Raw genomic sequence first — 20,937 nt, forward strand, 5'->3', positions numbered from 1 at the left:
GAAAGTCAAGTCTCGTAAACCTATCTCTAATGGACAAGGCCTTCCATTCATGAGAAATGAACGAAAAAATTATGAAAGAACAAACACAAAATTTGGTTTAATGATTTTAACTTCCGCCGCCGCGCCGCGCCGACCGTCACCGTGTTTAGGCGCAATGCGTGAAGTATTCATGCATTCTTGTAGGCGCTATCCGTTTCACACTGACCACAATAACCGCACTGTGTTTGATGCAATACGTGAAGTATTCGTGCAGTCTTGTAGGCGCTCATATGTGTTACATGCCGATCGCCGCGCCGAGGCCTTCTCCTTTTCATCTCAAGTCCTCGTCATCATTTCTCCGTAAGTCGCGCCGTTCCAGGCCAAATTGTGTGTTTGGTTTCTCTCTTAACTCAACTAAGTAAAGGTGCTGTCTCTTGTATCACTGAAAGACGACAAAATTAGAAATTACTATACTCTCAGGAAATGAGAGATTTTGTAGCCTTTCTCGTTTTGTAATTTTTTTTTCTAACTCCGATATTTTTTTATACCCACATTTAAAAAAATTGCAAAATTTGCCGCCCCCTAGATTTGCCGCCATGAGCCGCGGCCTATGTGGCCACCTCCTTAATCCGCGGCCCTGGTTTTCATGTAAAAAATTACTTAACTTGCCCAACTAAATTTGGCAATGGCTGATGTGGCTTGGTTCCTTTCTGCATGCTAAACGCGGTCCAACTCCACTTGAGGCTTGAGATTTTTCATTCACACCGTGAGAAAAAAAACGTCCAGTAAGAGAGTCACCCGTGAGTGAAGAGCGAGTGAACACGTAGAGCATACCGAACACGAGTGTAGTGAACGATGAGTAAGACAGGTGCCGGGGAGTTAACGACGATTAATTCATGAGCCGTTGAGTGGACGCGGACGGTGTGTGAAAAAATTCGATGATCCGTGGTAGGCGGGCCGTAACGAATTTTCTCCAAGTCCGGCAACCTTGGGTATGAGCGAGTAGTATGTACCTGTACTCTACGAGGCAACCACTGGAATTACTTTTGTCCTCTAGACCGGATCGTCGTCCGGGCAGCGAAACGCGGTGCTAGCTCGGAGGAGTGTCTCACAAGCGTGACGTCATCAACATCAACTGTTTCCTGTGCAAGTCACCATGGGTGTACTATGAACCGAGCTTTTTCCGGCGACGTACCTAAGATTAAAAGATGGGTTGTCGTGGAGAGGCGCGGATCCGGCAAGTTGGCAACGCTGGTTTGTCTCTATTTGAACCTGTGTTGAATAATCGATTCTAGTTGGAGCACGTGGCCTCCCGAGAATCGATTTATTTCCATAGATTCAAAGGGAGAGAAAAATATGGAAGAGCACCTCTGCTTACCATTTTTTCTCGTTCAAAAGCGTGCCTTCCAGGCTTTGGATGAGGAACTCAGAAGTAGTGAGCCCCAAATGAATAATGGGCAAAGCTAGGATGGGGCGGATAAGGGGATGCTGGGCCTGCCGCCCCCCCCCCCCCCCCCCGTCCACCTAGAGGTTTACTTACTTCTCATTAAGAGTTGTGAATGATTTTGAGAAGTAACTTTGTGATAAGTACCTATCTGCATCTGTCATATTTAAAATTTTATCTCATTTAATTTTTCGATAAAATAAGCTGAAAATTGCATTTAAGACGTCTCGCTGTTCAAAATTTTTCCGAGGTAGTTCCACAGCCCCCTTACAGCTGTAGGAGCCTTCCCAAGAAAACTTTGTTATCTGCGCTCCTCCCGTTGAAATTCCTGTGCGGTCAGAGAGAAATGTTATGGTTTAGAGTCCACGCCACGGGAGTGGGTTGATCACAGATTACAAAAACGTCCGATTTGTGTAATCTTTATCCCCGTTTGTGACATCCATAAGCCACGCTGTCTCATCTCTCTCTATGTAGGGACTCTCTTCGATCAGAATGACCGATCAGGAATGGATCCCTGAAAGTCCACATTCCTCCGGCAAAGGTAGGTACCTTGAATAATAAAAGCTGAGAAGGATTGGAAATGTCTCGTGGCAAGGCTGACCGGGGGACAAAATTCGAGTCGGCATTCGTGGCGCGGACGAAAAGGCCTGGCTGCCTGGCCAGATCGGGACTGCGCCTGCGTGGCCATCGCCATGTCGACCGGTCGGCCAGCGGCTCGCGGTGTCCGTGTCCGCCGGCCGTGCCACGGTCCGCGCGTCTCTCTCCTCTTTCTTTTCTTTCTTCCGATAGTGCATTAGCTCCAGGAGGCAGACGGCAACGGGAGACTCTCAAGGTCACCGCTCTTCCCGCGAGGTTGCCGCCGTACCCGGGTACCCGGTACCGCTCTTCCCGCCTGCCCCGCGGCGGCGCTACACCGCGCACCTCCCACCCCGACTCGCCTCTCGCCCGACTTGCCTCGCATACAGAGGTGTATGCGATCGACTTACAGTGATCAGCGACAACGGTACGATTTATCGGCTACGTCATCCTGGCGATATTCGACGTATTATTATTGTTCCATGGCCATAAAGAACATAGATTCGTAATGTAAATGGGAGAGCTGGCGCCATGTTCTGCTCGACGAGTTCCAAGCCCGGTGTGCGCCGAGTTCGGGTTACTTTTTCGATACATGTTCGATCCAAAATGGCGGTGCGGAATACGTGGTGATCCCTATCTGGCCGGGTACCCGTGTATCGCAAACAATCGATTATGTATCGAAAAAGTGACCCGGCGTCACACAGGAGTCTCGGAATTTGGGACCTGGAAAATGATTAAAAGTGGCGCCAGCTCACCCACTTACATTACGACTCTTTGTACTCTATGTCCATGGCTCAAACGTAAACGAAAAAAAAAAAAAAAAAAAAAAAAAAAACATAACCTCAAGTATCTTCTTCTTCACCTTGTTATTTTAGTGGCTTTTACTCCAGTAGAGGAGCCTATAGCCATCTAGAGACATTTAGAACCTTAAGTAATCAGATTACTAGCGAATCGTAAATAGATGTATCGATGGCCGAAGTCCCTCCACTGGCTTCTTGGCGACAAGTGGAAGCTCTTACTTTCGGGGATGCAACACTTCCTTATGGACAATTATAAGGGAGCAACAGTCGTCACCCTTCTCTCGGCTGTTGACCTATCTACTGGTCGGATGACTGGTCTACCTGCAGGCTGCAGGTAGTGCAGGTGAAGTAATGAGCCAAATAAGTTTGCCAAATTTCGGCACCTATGTCTGCGGAACGAAATACCCAACACGTTTTTCATCGTCCACCTGGTGAGTACCTACCTAAGTCAACAGTTGAATACTGGAGTTCCGTCTTGGGGATGAAACGCCCTGGTCTTAACATTAAGTGTAGACGATACTTTGTCAGCAACCTGACTAGGTATACAGCGTATCTAGCGCTAGGTAGAAGTACCTGACTGAAAACAGGGCCGGACTAAGGGGGTGGCCACATGGGCCGCGGCCCATGGCAGCAAATCTAAGGGGCGGTAAAAATTTGCAATTATTTAAAGTGTAGGTATATAAAAAAAAATCGGATTTATAAAAACAAAATTACAAACGAGAAAAGGCAACAAAATATCTCATTTCCTGAGCGTATAGTAATTTCCAATTTTTTCGTCTCTTACTGATAAAAGAGACAGCACCTTCAATAAGTCGAGTTAAGAGAGAGACCAAACACGCAATTCGGCCTGGAAATGATAACGAGAACTTCAGATGAAAAGGAGAAGCCCTCGGCGCGGCGATCGGCATGTAACACATATTAGTGCCTACAAGACTGCACGAATACTTCACGCATTGCATCAAACACAGTGCGGTCATTGCGGTCAGCGTGAAACGGATAGCGCCTACAAGAATGCATGAATACTTCACGCATTGAGCCAAACACAATGCGGTCGGCGTGAAACGCATGGCGCCTACAAGACTGTCGGAATACTTCACGCATTGCGCCAAACACGGTGCGGTCTGCGCGGCGCGGCGGCGGAAGTTAAAATCATGATCCACATTTATGTTTGTTCTTTCATAATTTTTCGTTCATTTCTTATGAATGGAAGGCCTTGTCCACATACAGAGATAGGTCTACGGAACTTATCTTTCGTGCAAAGTTCCGTGAACTTTTGCTAGTAGGGTTTACAGGACTTTCCCAAAAAATGTGTCCAACACAAGTAAACGCGTCTTCTGCACCCTTCGCCTTCCCCCGCTGGCACGTTCACTTGATGGTTTTTATTGATGTTCCAAAACGAATGAGAAGGGGGCGGCAAAATACAGGCGGCCCATGGGGGGACAAGTAGGTGAATCCGGCCATGACTGAAAACATAAGTTAACTATCCCATGGTAGTGTTCTGATCTGACAAACCGGCCTCAATTTGAGCTCTGGGGTTGATTTCAGACAAGATCAGCGCAAAAATTTGATGTACGAGTTGAACTTCGCTTCGTGTGGCACATCAACGTTTGAGAGTTGTGTAGGAAAAAAAACTTTGGTTACTATGTGTTACAATAAAGTTCGGTGTTCATGGTAACTAGGTACCTATAGTATCACGCGTCACGTAGCAACTATATTCCTAAGCTTACGGATACGTATTTCATAAAATCTTGAGGATGTGACATTAAATAAAGAAAACGTCATCCCACCAAAATTATGAAACTTTATCCCTGAAATCAGAGGGGAAGAAAGATTTCAACTGAAATGGAGGAGTTTGTCGGGAAAAGGCCCTTAGCGAAATTCACGTCTTGAGAAAAAAGCATATGAAGTTTTCATCATTACTTTTTAGCCACTGACGGTGTAGTGCATCAGAACTTGGACGCTTTGATTAAAGTTAATGCACCCTGAAATGAAGAGAGACCATTGGTAAAACTGCAAATGCATTTTTCTCAGGACTCGATTTTTGGTATGGGCCCTTTTCCCGAAAAGTTCCGCCGTGGGCACTTTTCCGTTTCAGCAATTCTAGGATGCATCAACCTAGAGGGTAGAGCCGCTCTGTCGCCCCCCCCCCCCCCCCCAAATCAACAAGATACCGTACTTATGACAAATACAGGTTGATTCTGTCCTTATGGTTATATCTATACCATTTTTACTGACATTTTCCTTTCGCCTAAACATGGGTGAGTCCTTTTTTTCCCTTAAAACTCTCGAAGTAAATAAGTATATAGATTTGTTCTGCTTGACGCTATCCATTTCTACTTAGATCAAGCATTGTTATCTTCTTTGAAAGCGAGCGGACAGCTCTAGACCTAAACCTAATCAATGACAAACGAAAAACCAATAGGTAATCAATAAAAGTCGAGATAAACGCGAAAACAAGTGCATAATAATTTACTTAAGACTTGAAAAAGAAATGTTAATAAAGATGTGATTGCTGGACTTGGAACTGGGAGAATTCAATGACCGAATCCATTTACGGACAGCAAATAGTTATGCATGATCAGTTCAATCGTCTCTAGTTCCCGAAGGTAGCGGCTTAAATGACCGGGTTTTCAAAGATCCCCAAAAATCGAGGAAACATTCCAAATACGTCATGGGTACAAAATGTGCCCCCGACAAAATTTGGAGGACCAAAAACAGAGAGTGCTCTTCTTATTGCGGAGGGAGGGGGGGGGGGGCACAAAGAATTAGTCTGCTCTCCATATCTCGATCTCTATAAAAGTCATAGCTCAATCCAGACATTATACCATGACTTCGATTTGTATGTATAGAGGTGACTCGAAAAAAATTAGTGGGGCTAAGGGGAGCAAGACCTCATTCTCATTTTACCCTAGACGGTGGCCCAATGGTATGTTGACCGGCATCTACACGGCCACAACTCTTCAGGGGAGCAGGAGGGGAGGGTACTTTCCAGCACCTTCCCTTCCTAGCCATACTCATGCTGTACACGGAGAAAAAAACTTCGTGCGTGGGACCCGAAGTTTAGGTCATATGGATCTCTGAAGTTTTCAGATTGAGCACCTGAACACTTAAGGTCTAGCTGCCGAAGTTCAGGTACGACATCTGAAACTTCAGTTCTTACATCTGAAGTACTTCAGATGTGAGGACCGAAGTTTTTTGGATGTGAAAACCGAAGTAGGTACTTCAGATGTCAGACCTGAACTTCGGCAGCTAGACCTTAAGTGTTCAGGTGCTCAATCCGAAAACTTCAGAGATCCATATGACCTAAACGTCGGGTCCCACGCACGAAGTTTTTTCTCCGTGTAGGAGGAATCTGTTGGACGAATAAAAAGAATTTCCGTATGTTCTCATCAAAGCGAATAAAATTCGGCCAAAATGGCAGCTACATCGATAAAATGTAAGATGGATCTTGCACAAATTGTCATTACCTTAGTAAACCTAGCGTTGAGGGCAAGGGACAAGCATGGGATGCCCATCTGTACAGCTACCGATAATAAAAGTTTCAACTCTTTGTTTTAAACATTTTCTTGAATCTTGTGCGGGGGGGGGGGGGGTGTCTCTCAGGCTCTCTCTCAATTTCACCAACGGCCTTTCAGGGCGCTCTATGGGGGGAGGCGGGAGAGAGAGGGACCACAACCTCACTGGAAAAAGTAATGCTCCCTTGACTGATGCTCTTGGAGACAGGTCCCTGAATTCGTTGCCAAGTCGGTCGGAAAAATCACTGTACCTAGTTCTGAATGTGCGCCCCCGAAATTCTCCCGTAGCTCCGGGGCTGACCCGGCTTATCCGCCATTCCCATGGGCGTAGCTCATGAAGGGCCGCGAAGGAAACCCCCTCCCCCGCCGCATGAAAAGGCCTCGTTTGCCCTCTCTAAGAAAATTCACAAAATAGAAAATGTTCGTAGGTGCATTTCTCGCTTCTTTGCTGTGATAAGAAAGGGAGAGAAGTTTGAGATTTTTTACGAGGATAATTTCGCCGTCTCCCGGTCGAAGGAACGTAACTCCATTCCAAGGTTGCCAAATCGACTCAAAAATTACGTAATTCATTGAACTGAAAAGTACCCATGCAATGTAGGTACATACAATTTTTTCTGGTTTTGAAATCGAGTCTGAGGAAAAATCAGTAAAATTTTCAGGCAGAAATGCCCAAGATTATCCTGGTCAAAATATCATTTGCGAAGGGAAATTTGGCAACATTGAAATGTAGTTACGTACTTCCGTAAGGGAAACGACGATTTGATACTTTGAGTCGAACCTTTAAATTTTCTTGCGGCTAGGTTTTTCGTGGGCGTGCGAAGAGGGTCAAGGGAGGCCTGCCCCCCTAGAATTGGAAATCGTATCATCTACTCCCCCCCCCCCCATGAATTCTGGATGGTGGGAGAAAAATCTTCGTTATAAAGATGGTTACACCTCTCGTAGAGTTTTAAATGAAAACACCGTGTTTATTCAGTTGGTGTTTACTACAATTTTCATCATGGAGGCCTCAAAATGCGTCCAAATATAGTTAAAATTTCAACTAATTTCCAGATGTTATGAATGTAACATTATGAATGTAAAAGTAAGAAAAAAAAGGGGGGGGGGGAACGTAATCATTCTGCAGAAATTTCTCGGTCACGAAAGCCTCAAAATGTGTCCAAGTAGGTTTAAAATTTCATAAATTCCTCAGGGAGGCCCCCCGGACCCCTCTCTGAACTGGAAGAGGGGGGAATTTCATACCCCCTAGACTCCCTTAGTGGTAGGGGGGCCAGGTCCCTCCTAGCAAAATGATCTAGGTAAACCTAGATAAATGTTGTGTGAAAATGCCCGAAGAAATCGAAACTCATCCATTAGAACAAATTTCCAAACTCTTCTGAGGAATGCCCCCCCCCCCCCCTCGAGGCCCCCTTTGTCCTGAGAAGATCTGGACCCCCTCCTCGAAAAGGTGGGGGACAGGCGCTAGGCCACCCCCCAAAAATTGCTTCAGCTGAGCCAAGGACATTCTATGAAGCATTCAACTTACCACAGCACGGGGATTTTCAGGGACCGAAAACGGAAATCGGCCGAAGTCAATTCTAAGCCCCAAACTTCGCGTGGAGCACTGTTCTCTCCACTCCCAGAATGTATGAACACGCGAAAATTGAGCAGGGGGCAACAAGGCAAGGTGCCACCTCCACAACAAATTACCTGTTGCACCCATGAACGAGATGAAAATACAAGTCATAAGTAGGTACGCTTCCACAGATAAAATAAAAATAAATTCAGATAACCAACGTGAAAAACTCTGTTCCACATTGTTTATGGATTACAATAGGTAACCGCAAAAACATTCTCAGATGTTTGCGGGGGAGGGACTTACCAAAATTCAACGACCGGCATCAATCATTGACACCAACAATCAACATTCCGGTATAGCCTTGTCACTGCACAGATATCAAACACCAAAGAACTTTGACTGCCAACAGCAGTTGATAAACAACCAATGCCTCGATCGGCACGAATTTAACACAGACGAATCACTATGTATGGCACGGGGAAAAAACCACAGTCGCACCTCGCGGAGGACCGCCAATCACCGGTACCGATGAACCAAAAAAAAACCGAGCGATTGAACAAATTGCCACAGAGGTGAATCGAAAATTACGATCGAAGAAACGAAAAACCGGCTAGTGCATTAATCCACTGGCAGCGAAGAGCTGGGACCACAAGTCACTGTTCTGGGCTCGGATCGGATCTCTCGGGCCGGTCGGCTCATCTCTTTACTACAACACTCGGTGGTGGGGGACGGTATGACGGGTGTGTGTGAGTGTGTTGGTGTGAGCGTGTGAGCGGGCGCGGGGCACCATGCAGCGAGGAATGAGGAGGGGGCTCAGACACCACTCTTGACTACTCCTTTTTAACACACTCAGGAATTTGTTTCTCGGAAAGAATAAAAATAAAACAAGGTAGAGAGGACCGAGAGAGAAAGAGTAGGAAACTTGGGAGAGAAAGGGGCGGAGAATCGACCGTAAAACAAAACTTGATTCCTCGTGATCTGGCGTTGGGCTCCGTGCTTTTTCCGGACGGTTTAGCACCTGATATCAAGCGACCGTAAAAATTTGACAAATTCGACGAGGTGCTCTCGGATTATTCGAGAGTGCATTAAAATGAGGCGTTTGGGTGTACTTTTGGCGTCAGGTATTCCTTATTCAAGCCTAACGCCACAAAAAAAGAATACAAAAAAAATACAAAAAAAAAAAAAAAAAAAAAAAAAAATACAAATTTTGTGAATTAAGAGAGGGATTACGGATACTTATTTCCGAGACTTCCATTAAAATTGACGTTATAGATCCACAAATATTATGTTTAGGAAGCTCGAGTAATAGTCTGAAAAATTCAAGGTAAAATTGAAAAGTTTCTATAGGTACAGATTTTGAGACTGATTTTTTTTAAATTAATTATAGTGTTAGCTCGCAACTAATTAATCGGAATAATTAAAGCTCGTACCTATCGTTATAAATTGAACAGATGGTGATTTATTCCCCCTACTCGATAACAGAGAAGAAGCCGATGCATTCAGGAGTTTCCTAAAAAATAAAATATGGAACCATCACGTGTGACACACGCATCGAAAAAGTGTAAATAAAATAAATACATCGCGGGTGACAGACCAAAAACACGTACCTACCTCCGAAAACACGATTTTTCAGGCAAGAATGAAACAATTTTCTGACTTCCTTCAAGTTGACGATACAGACGTAAAATTTAGTGGAATTTAAAACTTGTTGTACCTACCCCCATGTCAAACCATAATTACAGTCAAACTGTGAACAAAAAATCATAAATTAATCGATTTCGTGTTTTTGGAGTTACAAGGTATGATGCGCCTTCACTTAAGCACGTATGCAATCTTTGAGCTTCTCCTGCTCTGGCGCTCTATTCTCTGGTAATCAAATTCAAATTATTGCGGCATGACTGCCTATGATTTTTACCGGGTGGATGCTTGCTTAGCGAACTAATAGAGAACTATTGGACTCTCACTTGCGTTCACATTATCATTCAGTGATATTTTACCCGCAGGGTTTTGAAATGGGATTGGCCTGATCATATTAGGGATGCTTCAACGTAAGTGGTAAATTCTGAGTAAAGGAGAAAGGGGATCCCGAGGTTAAAGGAGAGGAAAGATAAGTAGAGAATCTACATGGGGAGGAGGTAGTTAAATTAAAACATGATCATTTCGAAAAGCACGAGGACAGCAATGAACATGTAAATCCAGTTGGTTTGATTCACAGGCAAATCAGAAATGATAGGCGAATACCCGCAGAGTAAGAGGTGAAAACCTGAAGGGGAAGTTGAAAACCGGGAGTGAAAAGTAAGAACCGAAAATAAAAAGGAAACCCGGAATTCTGGGTAAAAACCGAGAATGGGAAGTGAAAATTGGAAGTTTGAGGTGAAAACCGGAAGTGGTAAGTATAATCTTGAAAAAGGAAGGATAAACTGGAGGAGGGAAAAGAAAACCGGAAACTGAAGTTGAAAACCAGTATTACGAGGTGAAAACGCGGAAATAGGAAGGGAAAATCGGAAGTGGGAGGTAGAGGCAAGAAGCCGGGAGTGATAACCGGTCACCGCCTGAGGCGAATGGTGAACATTGGAAGCGGAAGTGCGACTTGAAAATTGGAAGTATGATGGAAACCGGAGGTGGGAAGTATGAACCGGAAACAGGAAGTGAAATATGAAGTGAAAACCTGAAGCGGATGGTGAAAATCGGGAAAGGAACTTAAAACCCGCTAGTGAAAGAGAATACTAGAAGTTGAAAAGCAAAGCCAAAAAGGAAGGGAAAACTGGAAGAGGAAGTAAAAATCGGAAGTTAAAGGTGGCCGGAGATAGGAAGTGTAAACCTGAAGTGGGAGAAACACCGGAAACGGATGGTTAATCTTTTCTCGCGACAGCAACACTTTATTATAGTAAAATAAGAAGCCATCGAACCTTTCAGGCTCCTTTTAAGAAATCAATAAAGTTGCAAAATCTTATCAACACTGTTATGCATTGAATGTACATCTTCTGCTAATCTTAAGCCATAAATTTTTATTTTAATCTATGTAAATAAAATGCTGTATTTTTTCTAGTAAAAAAAAAAAAATCCTTTCATACATCCCTGCATAAATATAAACAAAATTTTCCTTTTATATATCTTCAGAAACTCGGACGATGTTTAATTTTATTGGTTGTTGAAAAGAATGAAGAAAACAGAATGAGCGAAAAGAACGGACGAAATTTTCTCTGATTTCACTTGAAATCATTCCAGAAAATTTCCGGAAAATCCGTGAGTGGTATTAATAATTACTATTGAAATAAAAACATGAGAAGTGGTATGTAACGTTGTAATCGGAGATGAATACGTTCTTTTTGCGTGCAGCGATCACTATTTGAATTCATTCACGGCAGGCGTAACGAGATAACTATTCGACCACGGGTGTAGGCATATTGCCGCTTGCCGAATTGAAGGCGCATCACACTGCGAAAATGAATCGACACCGTTCCTTTCCCAAGCTGACGCGACGCTAGTATCACCGCGAAATTAGAACTACGAGTGGTAATTTTTCACTCTTGGCCCTGTTTTTACCAAACGCGTTTAATTTTGTTCTGGCTTTAATAAAAAGAACGAACGAAAATATCGCGTTGAAATTTTGGGTGATGTCCTTCGAGATCATTCCGAAAAATTCCCGGAAAAGTTTCAGAAAATCTGTGAGTAGTTTTAATAAATACTGATTAAAAATAAAACATGAGAAGTGGTGTGCAACGTTGCCATCGGAGATAAATATGCTCTTTATCGCATGCAGCTGTCGTAATTTGAATTCATTCACAGCAGGCGTAACAACGGTGTGTTCGTTTTTTTTTTTTTTTAAATATTCCGAGAAACTATCTTGAAACTACGTGGAGTTTTTTTTATTTAAAAATAGGCATGCGAAAAGGCGTGCAACGTTGCCATCGGAGATAATTACGCCCGTTATCGCATGCAGCGGTCGTAATTTGAATTCATTCACAGCAGGCGCAAAGAGATAACTATTCGACCCCGGGTGTAGGCATTTTGCCGCTTGCCGAATTGAAGGCGCGTCACACTGTGAGGATGACTGCGTTCCATCCGCTGGGTGCGACACTAAAATCACCGGACCACGAGGACGGCCGCGGCGTGTCATGATTCTTCACTCTTTGACCCGTTTTTACCATAATTTCCGTAAAATAAGTAACTTAATCGAGTGCAGTAACATGAACCGCGTTTAATTTTTTTCTGGCTTAAATAAAAAGAACGAACGAAAATATCGCGTTGAAATTTTCGGTGATGTCCTTCGAGATCATTCCGAAAAATTCCCGGAAAAGTTTTAGAAAATCTGTGAGTAGTTTTAATAAATACTGATTAAAAATAAAACATGAGAAATGGTGTGCAACGTTGCCATTGGAGATAATTACGCTCTTTATCGCATGCAGCGGTCGTAATATGAATTCATTCACAGCAGGCGCAACGAGATAACTATTCGACCACGGGTGTAGGCATATTGCCGCTTGCCGAATTGAAGGCGCGTCACACTGTGAAGATGACTGCGTTCCATCCTCTGGCTGGCGCGACACTAAAATCACCGTACAACGGTGACGACGTGTCTTAATTCTTCACTTTTTGACCCGTTTTTAGAATGATTTAAGTAAAAATAAGTAACTTAATCGATTTCGGAACATTAACCGCGTTTAATTTTCTTCTGGCTGTAATGAAAAGAACGAACGAAAATATCGCGTTGGAATTTCCTCTGATTTCCTTTAAAATAAGTCCGGCAAATTCCCGGAAAAATTCAGAAAATCTGTGAGTAGTTTTAAGAAAATGGTCCTGGAACAAGTTACCATCGCATCTCGCTAACTCTTCTCTTGTAATTACTAAGTTTAAAAATGTTTTAAAAGGGGAGGTGCTGAAATACTATGAGAATGTATTATAGGGTACTTTAATTTTCTATTTTATCTTTACTTCTTACTTGTTGTCTTCTGGTTTGTCTTCATTTAAGCTTTGTTTTTGTGCTATCTCACATATAGTTCTATTTTTGTTTGGGCTTTAGCCCGTTATGTGATTAAATAAATAAATAAAATGCTGATGAAAAATAAAACATGAGAAGTGGTGTATAATGTTGCAATCGAGCTTGAAACGTACCTAATTTCCTAGAAAGTCACTAGATTTGCGTTGCAAATGTCAAGGAGCAAAATGAATATAGCAATTCATTGACATTAATTTAGTCATCTGCGATAATATGTCGTGGGATGCGATTTACCTTCATTTCAGAAGCAAAAATATTTTTGAGTTGAAAATGTGCTGATTATTCCAGTCATGTGCATTTCAGTAAAAGTCAGTGTTTGGTAATTAGATATTTACTTTATGTGTATTCAGAAATTTCATCTTACAGGATTTTCTAAGTGTATCAATGAGAAAATACTGAAATAAGTCGAGACGTTCTTTCCATAAAAATGCAACGAGACTTTTTCCACGCTAACATTGAAATACGTTTTTAAGACTTTTCTTTCGATAGGTATTAAGACTCTAAGTCTTAGTTGCCAATCACTAAATGATATCAAATTATGCCCATACTCTTCCATAGATTAAATCCGCCCTGAAAAACATTATCCACGCTATCGCTGCCAAAATTACAGTACAATTTATAATTTGGCAGACTTCTATTTCACTACTTACTTATGATTCTTTTTTAATGTATCAAGAAAATCCCACTGAGATTCTTGGAGATTACTATGCATTTTTTACAGCACTACTAATAGCACACTCAATTGCGTAACATTTTGAGTCCCTAAAATTAGACAAACTTAATTGGAGCCTTAAAAATAAATAAAAAAAAAAAAAAATTAAAAATTCTCCTATGTAGTTTCAATCAAAACTACTTTCATGGCTAAGGATAAAATGTTTCAGAGAAAATAAAACAGACAAGAGTTATAAAAAAAATTGGAACAGACTAATTTAATTTATGAAATTATTTGTCTTAATTTACACGATGATAGTACACAAAAACAATCTAACGTAATTGAACTTTGGACTTATGAATTACACTGCTTTTATTTACAATATTTATAATTTGAAACACCTAAACGAGGAACTGAGAACCAGCTTTTCAGACTTGCTAGAACAGGAGCTCTGCAAACTTTGGCTTGCAGTTCTACTGTCTCTTTTGGCTGATGTCACAGTGCATCTGAAATGCACTTATTTGGGATGAAGAATTGAGTACATAATAAAAACCGTAACAGGTGACTAGTACTAGCAGAGTTAAAATCAGCAATCACTACGTAGATTCGATCCATTCTACATAGAGGGTTTTAAAGGACAACATTAAGTTCAATAGAATATTTTAGTAAGGATACTTTTGATAAAAAAAAAAATTTCAGATAAATCCTTCCTACTTGGTGACGTCTTATCAGCCAAGATGTTCTTCAAGCTGGCCTTTAAAACTGACTTAAGTTCCTGATCAAAACTTTACAAAATTACAGTAAAAAAAAAGGGTACAAAAATTGAGTCATCAAAAGAAAATCTCTTGTGTTAGGGGGATATGCATGAATACATACATACTTCATTGATAAATACACTTTGGAGGGAAAAAATTGAAGGAATCAAATGTTGTGGGCTAGTTATATATGTATGAGGCAAAGAGATGTTCAGGTATTGTCTTGGGGGGAGAAAATTTGATCGGATTTAAAAAACTTATCTTACTTACTTTTGGACAAAATAAAAAAGAATTCGTTTGGTTAAAGCAGTGAAAATCAATATCAGCTGGCTAAAGAGTAGAGTGATTCGGAAAAAACAAAAAACAAGGAAACTCAGATCTTATTCTTTGCATGCTTCCCTCATTACAATGAATCATTTTTAAGCTTTTGCAATCCACAATCCCAAGAAACCAACCAAAATCCATGAAATGAGGCAAGCTTTGGCCTGGAATAAGGTCTTAAACAAAGAATAGATGTAGATTCTATCACATTCACTTTCACCAGCTGGGAGATTAATTAGTACTTATCTTCACTTTCCTTGCTGGAATTATTTGGGATTTTGTCAATTTCATGCTTCAAGAAAATATGTCTAAAGTTGAGCGAGTTTGGAGTATTGAGTGGATTTTATAATTAAGACTTGGGACTTAAAATCTACAAGTTAAAAACTGCGTCAATGGAATACGCAATGAAAGACAAGATTTAATAAGAAGAAAAAAAAAATGTGTGATCAAGAAGCATCATTTAGGGCATATCAGAAGCAGGGGCAGATAGGTAGGCTGGGACACTGCAAAAAATCCCAGTGGGCTGGTTGATACGATACTTGGAGTAATTTTGGACCAGTTTGTCTCAAAAACAAAAAACAATTAAAACAAGCCGGTTTAAGTACAGATGGGTTGATATTTTCCATCACTTTTTCAATATCCGTCCGTCCCTGATTTAAACTCTCTTTGTTCATTTGTTGATATGTAATTTTCACAAAATATCCTACAAGTTGGCAGCTTAGCCTAACTATTGCTCACAAAATTTCAATGTGTCAGGGGGTTGGATATCTTACAATTTTTGTGCTTCATTCTTTTAAATTAAAAAAACTTGCGACAGCTAAGATCTGAGAGAGGTAATTGGATTTTTCCGAAACATTCTGCTGAAGAGCCCACTGAAAATGTCCGTTAAGAGAGCTTTCTAAAATCCCTGATAGCTCTGCTAATTGGATAAAATCCCTGAAGTAGCAGCAAAATCATTAACAACACAAAATGAAATTTGACTGACGAGAAAAAAAGGAAGGCTCGAGTGAGGAAATCGTCATTCGATGGTTGTGCATTGTGTGTTGTCTCTCCACATCTTCAAACAAAATCTTGACTTATTTCGAACTTTTTGAAGAATTCCAGATTGAGCTGCGGATGTCCTTTTTTAAATTCCTGTAAATTCCAAAATAAATTAAACATTTTAAAACATTTCAACTGAATGATAAAGATAAATAAATATCTAATTTTGAAATCTGAGTTTGCAAAATTGACTTAAAGATATCGTCAGCTAAGTTGGCAGTTGCTTACTTTCCATTTGTAAACGACCGCAGTGCAGTTGTCGAATGGCTGACCATGGCATGATTGCAAGCAACACTGCTGTGGTGCGCAGAGACATTAATCAGTCTACTGCGCATGACAATCAAAAGTAAACAACTGTTAACGTAGCTGACAACACCTCTACATGAAAACAAGTGAAATGGGTGACCGTTCATGGTATCAGGGGATCTCAAATCAAAATCAAGGAATTTATACTGATGTTTGGCAAGGCTTTGGCGCATCTGGGACACGTCTTTCAGACCCCAGTCTGCTTAGAACCAGAGTCATCTTCAGACCCTCCCCTCTCAAGATAGCCTAACAATCCCTTAAGCTCTATCTGTATCCACCACTGTATGAACGTTGAATAAAATCACTCATTCATTGAGGAAGAAAAAGGTAGAAAGACAGGAAAAAAATTATCATTAAAAATGCAATAATGTATTTTCTTTGGAAAATACAATAAAAAGGAGTGAACAGTAAGACCCAGAGAGATTCATGTAAATAAATAGATCGTTAAAACTTACTAATAAATCTTCAACAGAAGACAGTTTAAGTTGGCATTGTAAGAAGGAACAATTATATTTCATTTTTTCCAGGTGACTTTTTAGGTTTCCTCTGTCGAGGACTTTGCTTTGGTGTTTTTGGAGATTGGTCTGAAACAAACAAGGTTACAAGTTGTAAAAATGACTGGAATAGCGCATGAGATGAGATATGCGATGGATTGGATCAGTCAATTGTTTACTAAATTAGATATTTCAATTTTGGTAAAGTGAAACTACAATGGGACAGTTGTACGGTACAGAAGTGGGTTTGAAGTGGGAAGATGTCTCTACTGTAAAACTCATCACAGAGAAAATTTCCGAGTTTAGAAATGTTCTAATAGCTTGCAAAAACGAGAAAATAGAAGTTAAATTTGAATGAAAAATGGAACGTTTCTCATTGGCTCCTTACTCGTGCCGTCACATGAAGTGTTAACCCATGGTTTCAACCATCCTATTGTTTTATTTCTCAGCTCATTTGTCAGATGCTGTTGTTTAAAAAAACATATTTTGTCATGAATTCCATGGTATTAAATGACATGTGTTGGTACCTAACAATCCATGACAAAGGGCATGTTAAAAGATTCAAAGTGATTCCGGAAAATTTAATAAAAGTAATGAGAAATAAAGAGAAGAGATATGTAAAAATTGGTATCAATCATAACTACGTACTCAAATGTGCAAGTGTTTCCTTAGGGATCCATTCATAGTCCACATCATCATTTTTCGTGCCTAATTCTACAGTTTGCTTCTTCGAAGAACCTCCAATTCGACGTCTTTTGCCAATAGAGTATAATAGCTGTTGGCCTACAACTAACAGTAGAACAACACAACCACCAAGGAAGACATATAGGAAGAAGGTTTCTCCATCGAGACCTTCATCAATTTCCACTATGTTTACTGTTTCATTGTAAATTCCTTCGTAGTATTGCTCTCCAGCCTAAGAAAAAAAAAGGTTACAAGTTAGTAACAAGTCAACAAGTCCTTCAAAATGTCCACACCTCTCTACATCAAAAATAATATTACTTGAACATTTTTGTGGGAAACTTACAGGGCATTCTCTGAGAGGATCAAGAAAATATCACATGAAATTTTGCGTATTAACGATTATCGGGCATTCTTCATGAAAGGATGATTGAAAAGGAAATCTAAGTACTACATTGCAAATCGATAAACACAACTTCCTGGTTTCACAAGTGATATTTGTTTGATGATGTATACTCATTGACAACTGTGCCAATTGATGAAATTTCTTTTTAAATTATATACCAAGTGGAGCAGACATATGATGTCAGTAGTTCTTTCTAGATTAAAAAAAGGATTAACATTGAGCATTGAACGTAAAACGTTTGACCAAATGGCACTTGTTGCATTACTGTGCAGTTTCATCGTCAATATGATCTCTATTAACCATTGAAAAAATATCTTGAAGGGAAAGTTATTAATCTATACACTTCAATTAGATTTTCCTTTCCTGATTTCTTCAGATACGTCTCCATGACCACTGTTCAAATTCTCTGGCTGTACTTAAAGGTTTTAAGTGAAGTCCTGACTTTTCTTACAACTCTTGATCACTTGGTAATTTTAAGAATGAACTAAACTTACAGCATCTCGGTAGCGTAGATTGATACTCAGACCAAATGGACGACCAGCAAAGGCTTCGGCTGGGATAAAGGAGTAAGCAAGTGTGGCTTCATGGTGAGGCTTTACTCGTTTGTTGTATGCAATCGTTGTGAAGTTCTGGATGTAAAAGCTGAAATCCATTGGGTATCTGAATGAGGCATCAAGAGTTTCCAATACAAAATCGTCATTACCTTTGTTAGAGAATCCAACTAAGAATTCAGCTATTTGGCCAGCTGGCAAATCTGCAATGGGAAAAAATAATCGGTCATCAAAAAAAATTAATAGGTACCAGAGTGCATAAAATACCAAAACACGGTGAGAAATTTGTGAGCAAATGATAAAAATTAACAATATTATATTCTTTTCTATGAATTTAAAAAAAGTAGATGGGCGCAGTAATTTTTTTATTTATTTAGCTATACATTGTTACGACCTACTTGCGGAATGAGGAAGTTACAATGTGGAGATTGCCATTACTTGATGCTCTTAATCACTTTCTACATTCCTAAAATGATAAAAATTTAAAACCATTGTTCCTGTTTTACAAAAAAATAAAAATTAATTGAACAAATTTACTTGGGAAATGTGAATCACCAAAGAAACTTAATGAAAGTGGAGGTATCTTGTTTGTGGTGCATGAAAATCTCCGCTTGCATTTTATTTGATCAAAGGTGAACAAATCAATGCTACCTATTCTTTGAAATTCTGGCAGATTATTCTTACAAAGAGAAGGGAGTTCGTGTGTCTGAGGAAGTTTTCTAGCAATGACGTAAAGTATTTTTCCATTTAAAAAATTAGGTACCTAGGTATAACAGGAACTCTAGAGCACTGCAAATCAAGATACGCATTCCTGCAGTTTCAACGTCGAAATGACTTGTGCCTACTTTACAAATAGTGTTATCAGAAGTTCTTGATTACTTTTTCTCCTTTGCTTAGTTGCCATTGTTATAAGTTAGGGGCATCATTTTCTTTTATTGGCATTTCTGTGTACTCTTTTCAATTCATGGACTTCTTTTACATACTTACTGTTTCTTTTTCAACTAAGTATATGAAAGAAATGGATGGAAATTGACTGTAGCATTACATCTAGACTACTTCTGTGGTATCTAAAAAATTAATGTGCCTAGATTATGCCAAAGAAAAAGAAAGAAAGAAAGAAAGAAAGAAAGAAAGAAAGAAAGAAAAGGTGAAGCTCAAGAATCAATAAAGAGCAACGCTTCAAAGAAATAGATGATAAAAAAAAAAAAAAATACCTAGAGAAGTGCCAACAGGCGTCACTGGTTTCGTGAATAAGACAGTTGTATCTGCATTCGTTGCTGCTCCACTCGCAGATTTGACGGCTTCCTCGCCTCCTTCATCTGTCACAGAAGTTTCTTGTTCCTCTCCTTCAACATCGACCAAGCTATCGTCATCTTCATCCACTGCCCTGACGAAGACTCCATTTTCTGAAAGAAAAATAAGAAATTGGGAGCTTAAGTAATTTAAAACCTGCAATATCACAGATATTTCATTCCTGCTTTACTAACGCCATGTACCTTACGAAAAGGAGGTCATCGTTTGTGGCCAAAGAAAATAGAACCATTGCAGGTTTTCACTTACGGCTTGAGTATGGTTGAGAGTGATGCAAACATCGTCAACCCCAAAACTAGATATTGGCTGAAAAAGTCAAGATTTTATGCATCCTCACTAAAACAAGCATCGGTATAGGAAATCAGATGTTTTCCCCTGATTTCCTGGATTATACGATGAGTCTTCAAAGGCACGAAGCACTTGGGCTTATGAAGCGCAGCTTTAGGTTGTATACTTTCCAATTTGTAGATGTAACAATGTATGCTACGGCCAAAAGGAACTTAGCGTTATAGGTACAATAGGCTGACTTTTAAGAGCTTCAGTAACACGAGAAAGCTCAAAATTGCAAGCGCAAAATGAGAATGCTAGAGTAAATTTGATTCCGCCACTTTAGAAAGAAAATAGAAAATGTACTGGAGTAATCAAACACAGGTCATCTTATGATGCTAAGTCAGAGTTGCTTCATTAGAAAGTTGAGAATGCTTCGATGAAACTTACCTCTTTCAAAGATGCAAACGATTGCTGGCAGCACCAAAAGAAGAAAGAGTGAAAAGTATTTCATTTTGCCTATTAATTACTGGTTTTAGGAGTTACACTAGTCAGTAGAGATGCGCGTTCAATTGCTGAATTGAAAATAAGGGAAAGGGGGTATTGAAATAACCTTACTCTACCATCGGGAGGATTTGACGATTTGGAGTTTCCGCAGTCAACGTTGATAAGACGTGGAAGAAATACCGGCTACGTCACGTATCACAGAGTAGAGAGCTAGAGTGGTCAAACACGCAGGCCGAGAAATTACGTTGTAGTGGAAGTTACTCCTTGAGAGTATGCAACTTGAGGAAGTAGTAGTTCTACCAGTAGGTTTTTGAGTAGGTCAAATCAGATCAAGTCAAAGTGCATTTATTTTTGGTTTTTTTTTCGTTGTCTTTTTCAAGCTCATTTAGGATGATAACTTTAGTTTTCATTGCCCATTGTATTTTAAAAAATGCATAATTTATAATTTATGATTCATTGGAATTTTGGCTCGAAGTTGTAAGCAGCGAATGACAAATAGGCTTTTGCAATCAATTTTGGAAAAATTTTACGTGTTCTTGGCCGACACCACATTACCATTCATCAGTGATAAAATAAAATCTCTACGCTGTCAGAAAAAAGTTTGAAAGTTGAGGAACAAATCAGAAGATGCCGCAAAACATCCGCCTATGATGAAGAATAATTCATCGAGTGGCGGGGTGAAATATCACCCTACAAAATAGGTGGTACCACTATCTTATTCCATTGTGAACGACGTTAGACTACGTCATCAACCATGTTGACATCACAGCAAATAAC

General features: G+C 40.2%; 2 protein-coding genes across 3 annotated transcripts in view; both read right to left on the bottom strand.

Annotated features, from left to right (window-relative positions):
• Positions 1-8,978, bottom strand: part of LOC109032426 (uncharacterized) — a 109,723-nt gene extending 100,745 nt beyond the window's left edge. Inside the window, exon 1 of the mRNA XM_072297035.1 lies at positions 8,173-8,978. The gene's annotated coding sequence lies outside the window, so the exon portion shown is untranslated. The remainder of the gene's footprint in view (positions 1-8,172) is intronic.
• Positions 8,979-13,770: 4,792 nt separating this feature from the next.
• On the bottom strand, positions 13,771-20,327 carry l(1)G0320 (signal sequence receptor subunit 1 l(1)G0320). Of its 2 annotated transcripts, XR_002008929.2 has the most exons (6): positions 20,104-20,327; positions 19,290-19,481; positions 18,019-18,278; positions 17,086-17,353; positions 16,399-16,527; positions 13,771-15,730 (listed from the first exon to the last, which is right to left on the bottom strand). XR_002008929.2 is itself a non-coding variant. In XM_019044664.2 (5 exons), the coding sequence occupies exons 1-5, from the start codon at positions 20,165-20,167 to the stop codon at positions 16,451-16,453; spliced, it is 861 nt and encodes a 286-aa protein (XP_018900209.1). In that variant the 5' UTR covers positions 20,168-20,327; the 3' UTR covers positions 16,398-16,450. The 2 variants fall into 2 exon arrangements, 1 of the variants encoding a protein (XP_018900209.1); XM_019044664.2 differs by lacking the exon at positions 13,771-15,730 and having other exon boundaries at positions 16,398-16,527.
• Between the last annotated feature and the right edge of the window lie 610 nt (positions 20,328-20,937).

The sequence above is a fragment of the Bemisia tabaci genome, chromosome 2, assembly GCF_918797505.1.
Source record: "Bemisia tabaci chromosome 2, PGI_BMITA_v3".
NCBI lineage: Eukaryota > Metazoa > Arthropoda > Insecta > Hemiptera > Aleyrodidae > Bemisia > Bemisia tabaci.